Genomic DNA, 8,846 nt, shown 5'->3' on the forward strand with positions numbered 1-8,846 from the left:
ACAACATATTCTGAGAGCTCTGAAACACAAACAGCCCTCATTCTGTAAGGTTGTCCTTTTTTTTTTACGTTTGATGCCACATCTGTTTTGAGGTATAAAACCCTAACTGGGCTTATACAGTAGGTGCATTATGAAGCCTTCTCTCAGCAAACCTGAGGTGATTTAAAATGACTGGCAGACTGGAAAACAACATCAAAGTGATCAGCAGGGCTTTTCTTTTTCTTTTTTACATGAGCCTTGCATTAGTCCTTTAAAACATAGAGCAACGCATAGTAGTTAAATGACCACAAACAGTGTTTCCCCCTACTGTGTTTGTGTTATATCCAGGGGTACCCACTGATTAAAGTTGGTTTCAATGACTCGACTTTTTCTCTACAACAGTCGATTAATGTTAAAGTTTAAACGATGAGCATCTGGAAAAGACGTGTCAATACATGTGTCCTATGTGTGAAGTTTCAGTTCTACCCACAATCTAAAAATGTGTTACTGGGTGTGGTCAGCCTAACAGTGAAATATGAAGCATGTCATCATCAGAACATGAGCACATCTTAATTTTTTTTTTTTTTTTTTTAACTCTTTTAAGCTTTTGGCTGAAATATATTACAAATGCAGTATATTTATAATGGCAACCTCTGACAGCCTGGCATCCTGTATAGCAGACATTGGCAACTGGCGGCCCAGGGGCCACATGCAGCCCTCGGTCCATTTTTATGCGGCCCCTAAAGTAAACGTACAAAATGACCGAAAAATACACAAAACAAAAGCAAGAATACATAAAAAAAATATACAAAGAAATACAGCATTGCAGAAAAATACAGTAAAAGCACAGAAAATACTCCTAAAACACATAAACCTACAACAAAAATGAACAAAACGACATCAGTAATACACAAAATTACTCAAAAAATATGTAAAATAACAGAAAAACATGCAAAATGACTCCGCAAACCCACAATACTCACAAAACAACAACAGGAATATGTAAAAATTTCTGCAAAAAAAGCAAAATGATAGCACAAATACACAATATGACTCCAAAAAACATATATTTTACAGGAAAAATACTACAGAAATGCAAAAAAATGTCTCACAACGAGCAAGACAACAACAAACACAGAATGACAGAAAAAAACACACAAAATTACTATAAAAGCTTTTTGTTCTTTCCTGTATTAATGCTCAGATGGCTCATTGTTCTAAATGCTGACAATGAATGTTGATCCAATCAAACAAACACATTTTTGTGGCCCCGCTGTGATAAAAGTTGCCTAATTCTGCTGTATAGGGTTTAAGCTACTTAAACAGATGAATAAAATGAATGAACTATTACTGTTTGTATGTGTTTAATCATTAATGATTAGAATAAAATAAACTATTTAAATCAATATGAATACATGAATGTAACAAAAATTGAAACAAACAATTAGATAATTAAGATTCATATATATATATAAAAAATAAACACAAGAACAATAGAACAGTTTATAAAAAAATCACACTATTTTGATAGTGTGTTAACTTTTTTATATAATAATAAAACAGGACCTGCACGATGCACTGAGCTCACAATATGACACGATAAACAATAATGGGTTTGTGATATGATATTTTTAGAAAGGAAAAGATTAAAAAAAAATAACCATACTTTTATTTGATTAATTATTTAATATGCTCATACTAACGCTGGGTTATTAGAAATAAAAAAAGAAACAAAAACTACTTATAACCTGCTATCACTTGTAATAATAATAATAATAATAATAATAATAATAATAATAATAAAAACAAAGTAAAAATAGAAGAAATAATGCATTATGATGGCAGCATTTGTGGACAAAAGTCCATGTGTAAATCCAATGTTTTTTCTGTGACAACGTATTGACTCACCTGAGTGAGAAGGTCCATCTCCCCCAGTAGGTCACTGAACATGGCATCTATGTCATCCATCTGGTTGAAGGAAAGCAAGAGTTTAATGCTCAGACTGATATCTGAATTCTTGAGACAGTTAGGAATTTTTAAATAGAAAAAATAAAACAATATATATAAACATTCCTGCCAAATTGTTGAGAGAAATGAGTAAATTCAGTGTTTTTTTTGTTTTTTTTATACACAGGCAGTACTGAGCAGATCTGCTTTGAACTGAGTGCATTTGTAATACATGCCCTGCAGCTACGCTGTCTTGCAAAACAACTTCAATCTGGACTGAAAGAAGGAAAACAGGTATGCAAAACTTCCAGGCATTCATTATCTGCCTGAGCTTGTTGTATCTTGCAAGTTTGAACTAAATAGTAAAATATGGATTTATTTCAACTTCATCTCCTCAAACCCTGGAAAATATTCTACCACGTCTGAGTGATTGGTTAAAAAAAATGAAATAACATTTTTTTTTTTTTATACCAATTTAAGTATGTTCTGACCCCAGGAGACAGTTATCAAAGCTTTTGTTCAATACACTTAGCAACAAAACTAAAAACTAAACTACGTCTTTCGCAATGTATGTTTTGAGACGAGAACACGTTAGAAAAACACTTACAATATGGAGAGAGAAGCTCTAGAATATCACTGATGTAAATACACCAGGAGGTATTGTGTATTTCAGTTCTTGTATTATAAAGGGAGAACCAGGAACCATTTAAACCAAATATCAGTTCTTCTGGGTGTGAATTTTTCTGTCACTGAAACAAACTGTGGATGGAACACAAACACCTGTCTGACCTCTACGCGGCTTCATGGTCTGAGGTTTATTTCAACGCTTCCAATTTGCTTTTGACTTGTTTAGACCTTAAACGTGTTTATTTTTCTTCTGTAAACAGAGTTCGTTATGTTGTTCTCTGAATTGCTACTTTTTCAGCTGCAAGGGCAAAAGTGGGTATACAAATAGAAATACTCTAATGAAAATGCATTAATGAATCACTTTTTGTAGTTTGCCTTGTACCATTACTGTATATTGATCCACCAAGTAAAAACTAAGGGAACTTAAGGGAATTTAATATAAGCCAGCTAGGGAAACCCCTCAGTCACCCTGTGGAGAAGACAAGTGTGAGTGATTGTGTTCCAAGCAAGACTTCATTTAGAATCAATAGTGTTTCAACTGCTAACAGATGTGTGTGTGTGTCTGTGCGTGTGTGTGTGTGTGTGTGAGTGCGTGTGCGTGTGCATGCGTGCCTTTAAACATGGTTATAGTTTAAGGCTGGAGAAAGCCAATACTGATTGCAAAAGTTAAACTTTGGTTGAGACGTCGTTTTCTACATTGATTCCGTTGTGTCAACGCGTAACTTCCATTTGACACTAATGTTTGGGTCAAGGATGCACACACACACACACACACACACACACACACACACACACACACACACACACACACACACACACACACACACACACGAGAATTCCCCCCCACCCCACCCCCCCAAAAAAATATTACAATTTGTAACAATTGTATAAGCCAACAACATTAAAGGGAGCGTAGACGATTTTCAAAAGCTCGCTTGATTTTGAATGTAGCCTCCCTGAAGGCTCCGCCTTTACCCACCTCGCCCCTCCCCTCTGTGCTCCGTCTCACTCACATCCACGCGCACAGCTGCTGCAGAAGAGCAGCTCAGCTCATCGTTTGTATTGCAGTTACAGCTGCTACAGTTGACACATTTTCTCCGTTCCTTTTTCAGAGCGCATAAGATCTTAATTTCTGTCAGGACATAAAGACAATTTCAGCCAAAAACGTAAAAAAAAGTGTATCTGGAGGAAATCGCCTACCCTAGCTTTAAGGTGCAACGTCCTCTTTTTTTTTTTTTCTTCTCACAAATGGGTTGCCCTACAGAGGAAGTGGTGCAGAGAAGATTTCCTGTCACTTGCTTAAATGTTTTTGTAAACGATGACAGCAGTTAAACACTGCCTGTACTTCTACGCATCTGGAGGGTTAGTTAATATTTAACTGGTGAAGTTCCCCTGAAAGTTGAATCCTTCTTTCTCTTGACCTACTTTACAAAACTTTACACTTTACACCTCACCCAAAGAAATCCTGATCAAAACAATGTACTAGATTGAATCACACTTTATACGTCCTTGTGACAATAATTTCTCTTGTAACCACAGCCGCCGCCGCCGCCGCCGCCATGGCCCTGACGCCATTTTTATTGTGTAACGTCAGAGAAGGCAAGCGGCTCGTCGGATCACTTACAGCTGCTCTCGGAGGCCACACACATTAAGAGGACGTGTCCCATTCAAAGAATAACGATTGATAAAGGGTGTCACATGTGGTCACGCCATGAATGAATAAAAGTGGAGCAAATGGTTTGCATTACGTTTGCATTGCTTATTGTGTGTTTGGATAGTCAGCGTTGAATCCGAGCGCTGTAATTGATTTGCGGGAAATTCTCAAAATGCCTCGGACTTTGACAAGTTTCATCCTCATGATCTTCATAATGATAAGATACATATTAGCTCCTGGCTAACAATTCTTCAAATAAAATTGTCCTTTTTAGATAGAATACAGTAGGATACCAAACCGTTACACTTTTATCTTAACAATGTTGTTTTAAAATGTATAAAAATGTGGTCTTTATTTTGAACTACAGAAGGCTAAACCTAGCATACAATGGAAACGGTCAGCTAGCTGTGTTAAAATCTGTCAAATTGTGTGTCCTGGTTTTCTAAAGATCCTGATGGAAAACAACTGAAGTGGATTTTGTATCATTTTGTCATGACTCAAAACTTATTTGCTCATTTCTTGTTGTCAAACCAAAACAAGCAAAGCAGCTCTTAGCTACAGGTAGCAATTTTACCCGTAATAACAACTTTTCCTCAAATGACTTATAGTTTCTTGAATTAACTTTGACTCAACATATCTATGACAACTAGATGTGAGTTAATAAGTAATATACTGTATTTCAATTACGATTAGTGGAGTACATATTGTTTACAGTTTAGGATAAGCTTAATTTACTGTACACTATTTGAAGAGGAGACTTTTGTTTTTCCATATTCCACAAATTGTAAAGCCAAGTTTTAAATTAAACTAATGTTTTAAGGCCCCAGAACTGCGTGCACTTGTTTTTATTCATTCTTTTTAACCTTTATTTTTTCAGGAAAGTCTCATTAAGATTAGGAAACTATATTGCAAGAGTCCTGGAATGACTTATTCAAGGCCCCACAGTGAATTTAAAGCCTGTTTCCCTAACCACTAGGCCACCACTGACCCAACATTTAAGGGGCGCCAATTGTAAACAAACCACGTTTCAAAAACGTATGTACATTTTTTTATATTACGACCAGATTTACAGCAATATTTGTGAAATTTGCTTATCTCGTCAAAAATATATATATATACAGTATATATAGATATATATAATGTCAATGTTAAATCTAAATCTAACTGTTAAATATTAAATCTAAATTTCACGAGTGAAACTAAATATTAAACTAATAAGAAAATTTGCCAAAAGTACCAAAATAAAAGATAATTGACGCAAACGAGCGCTATCATCGGTCTAACATTTAAATTTAGATTTAACATTTGGATTTAACCTTTGGATTTAGATTTAACATTTTGGTTTAGATTTAATATTTAGATTTAACATTTAGCATTTAAATTTATCATTTATATTTAAATTTAACATTTAGAATTATGATTTCACGTTTAGATTTAAATGTAACATTTAAATTTATGATTTAACATTTAGATTTAACATGTATATTTAAATGTAACATTTAGATTTATGATTTAACATTGATATTACATTTTTATGAGGAAAGAAAATATTACAAATTTAACAAATGTTGCAGTAAATCTGGTCAAAAGTAACATAATGAAATTCACATATGTTTTTTACAAGTGGTTTGTTGCTAAATGTTTCTTTATTTTAGTACGCACAACTTTACAATTGGTTTTCTTTGTAAGGAAAGAACAACATTTAGTTGTGTGCCTCTTTAAGATAAATATTTACATAGAATAAACTTTATTGTCATATATGTACAGGTACACACACTAAATGTGTTCTCTGCTTTTAACCCATCCCTGAGGTGCAGTCTTGGTGTAGCGCCTGGGAAGCAGTGAGGGTTGAGCGACTTGCCCTGCATCCTACAGCGATGACCCACATACGATTCCCACCTGCAGTGACCCTGCAGTTACAAGCCCACTAACCACTGGGCCTCCACTACCTACTGTTGGGTCAAAACATCCATGAGATTAGATTGACATACTCCCTATTTGTCTTGTTACAAAAAACTCTTTACACCAGCTTAGTTTCCAGAAATCACAATGAAAACAACAGTTTTTCCAGCAGTTTCAATTATTGAAAACATTTAGGCAGAGGTGTAAAAAGTACTGATATATCTTTCTCAAGTAGAAGTACTGTTACTTGATAGAAAATGTACTCAAGTACAAGTAAGTCTTACATAAAATACTCAAATACAAGTAAAAAGTAGCTCAATTCAATAGTACTCAAGGTAAAAGTCACTAGTTATTTTCACACCCCACATTTATTGTTTGGTAAATAAATCTTGCCACGGTTCCCTTATATACAGTAAACATCTCATGTATAAATTTTAAGAAAAAATAGACAAAATCTTACACAATTGGAATGTCTTTTTTTTTTTTTTTTTTTTTTCCACAAAGACATCTATATAAAATAAAAGCTTTGTCAAAATGTACAATTCTTAAAAAAAAAAAAAAAAAAAAAAAGATAATAACACCAATTAATTCAATTTAAAATAAACTTTATCAACATTTAAACTGAGAAATTAACCTCCATTCAATGCTGTTTTGGTGCGGTGCAGTACGTTTAATCTGGTTGGTCGGCTATGTTGTGATGCGTTTGATTGTTGTCTGGTCATTTTATTTTCTGTAGATTCACAATGTCCATTTTTAAACAAAAAAATATATAATTTACTCAGTAACAGTTGGTTGTAGAAATGTAACAAGTGACTTTACTTCTTTTAAAATGCACTTAAGTACAAGTAACATTAATGATTTAGAAATAAACTCAAAAAAGCACAAGTACTCATAAAACCCAACTCAATTACAGTAATGTGAGTAGTTGTAATCTGTCACCTTCACCTCTGCATTTGGGTATAAAACCTGCTCAATGTATAAAAAGTAAACAAATATTGGTAAAAGGTTTAAAAACGTTAGCATGTGAGGAACTTTTGCGTTCGTTTTGGGAATGAATCACCTCTTAAAATATGTCAAATATAAGTTTACTTTTATAAGTCCACACGTGTAACTTGAGCTTCAGGCGTGAAAATGGAAAACAGACACAAGGTTTAGGTGGCTGTATTGAGAGAATTATGTTAACCATTATGTCCAGAAAGTCCTTCTTTTACTGAGACCACAAAACACTACTCGTGTCTTAAACTGACGTATTTAGAGTTTAGGATGTGCGCTTTTTATAAGACCATATATTTGGGCTTCGGAAAATAAATTAAAAAAGCAGACAGAGCACAGTAATGTAGATGAACGCAGTCCTCTCATCTTTACTACACACAAGAACATTGGGATGTCATGTTGCTTAATGCAAAAGACAAAAAAAAAAAAAAAAACATTAAACTCAGAAAACTCTCAAAGGACACCTTCATCACTTTTCTGAGGTCATGTTTCTGGGATTTAATTGAATCTCAGAAGCCAAAATGCTCTTATTATCAGTGACAACCAGACAGCACGATCAGCCTTGAACTGGCCCAGTCCTATCAGTTTCATGTGGTCATTGAGTCATAGAGCAGTCTGGAATTAGAACAGGTTCCACCCAGTTAGAGCGAAGACAGTAACATTGACATCTTTTTTAATCAAATCAAAGGTTAAACTACCCCGACTTCATTAAGCTCTATCTATCATTGTTTATTATCTCTGCTTTGATGCTGCTTTTTAAGAAAGGTTTTTAATTCTTTGTGATGCTGTAAATTGTGAAAATTTTAATTTTCACAATTTGTTTTATTATACTTGCTTGGCGGCAGAATAACCCACAGAAGTCACACTCATTGTCAAAGTCCCGAATACAATACTCAAGATTCACAGATGGATAAAAAAAAACATTCTGGTTGTTCACTCTTGAAGGCACAGCATCCAACATTACGAGATGTACTCACCTTTCCAAGTGTATTATTCCTTCTTTCAGCAGTCAGTGTTAAGACAATAGCTTCACAGACATCAATTCCAGCTCAATATGTTATTGTCTAACAAGGATCAAGTGGTGGTACGCTGAGTGTGTTGATGTGACTTGCATCTGGCTCTCTGACTGTTGATTTCTTCCTGCTCAATGCGGAAGTCAGGTCTGGACCTGTAACTGCATTCTTACAAAGAGAACTCAACACTTTCACAACAGTCTTGTCGGGGCAGCACTGCCCCCACCCCAGTGAGCATAGTAATAATAACTCTAACTCAAACAGCTTGAAAGCAGCAAGGGGGCACATATCTGAGGTAAATGGTATAGCTTCTGTTGGAGACTCTGTCTCAAAACTGCTTGAACCCAGTGGTATGAGCCTGAAGGAAAAGAAAAGAAGGACACATTTCACTTGGACTGAAAGAATGGCTGAATCAGCATATGGTCTGACGGGTCTCGGTTAATAATTCACCTCATTGAAACTGATTTACAGCAGGTCCTCAGACGGCAGGATGTGGCACGTCACAGCAGTATATAGGAGACTGGACTCTAGCTTAGTTTCAATGCTCTAAAAAACCAAAGAGAAAACTTTTTTGTTGGAAATGAATGCTTCACAATACCTGTTTTTATATTTCACCCTGTTGGTTAGTAACTATAATTGGGCTGCTTTACAATGTTTTTTTTTTTTTGCTCCGATTGGAGTTATAGCCCCTTATAAATTGTCAGTCTTCAATTAAATAATACTATTAGATT

At 34.8% G+C, this 8,846-nt stretch overlaps 1 protein-coding gene across 1 annotated transcript in view; it reads right to left on the minus strand.

Moving 5' to 3' along the window:
* apbb1ip (amyloid beta (A4) precursor protein-binding, family B, member 1 interacting protein) overlaps positions 1-8,271 on the minus strand; it is a 34,980-nt gene extending 26,709 nt beyond the window's left edge. The window contains exons 1-2 of the mRNA XM_028434284.1: positions 8,080-8,271; positions 1,888-1,947 (exon numbers count right to left, since the gene is read on the minus strand). Coding sequence (XP_028290085.1) covers positions 1,888-1,947 — 60 coding nt within the window. The 5' untranslated portion in view covers positions 8,080-8,271. The remainder of the gene's footprint in view (positions 1-1,887; positions 1,948-8,079) is intronic.
* Positions 8,272-8,846: the final 575 nt, after the last annotated feature.

Source organism: Gouania willdenowi, chromosome 20, assembly GCF_900634775.1.
Source record: "Gouania willdenowi chromosome 20, fGouWil2.1, whole genome shotgun sequence".
NCBI lineage: Eukaryota > Metazoa > Chordata > Actinopteri > Blenniiformes > Gobiesocidae > Gouania > Gouania willdenowi.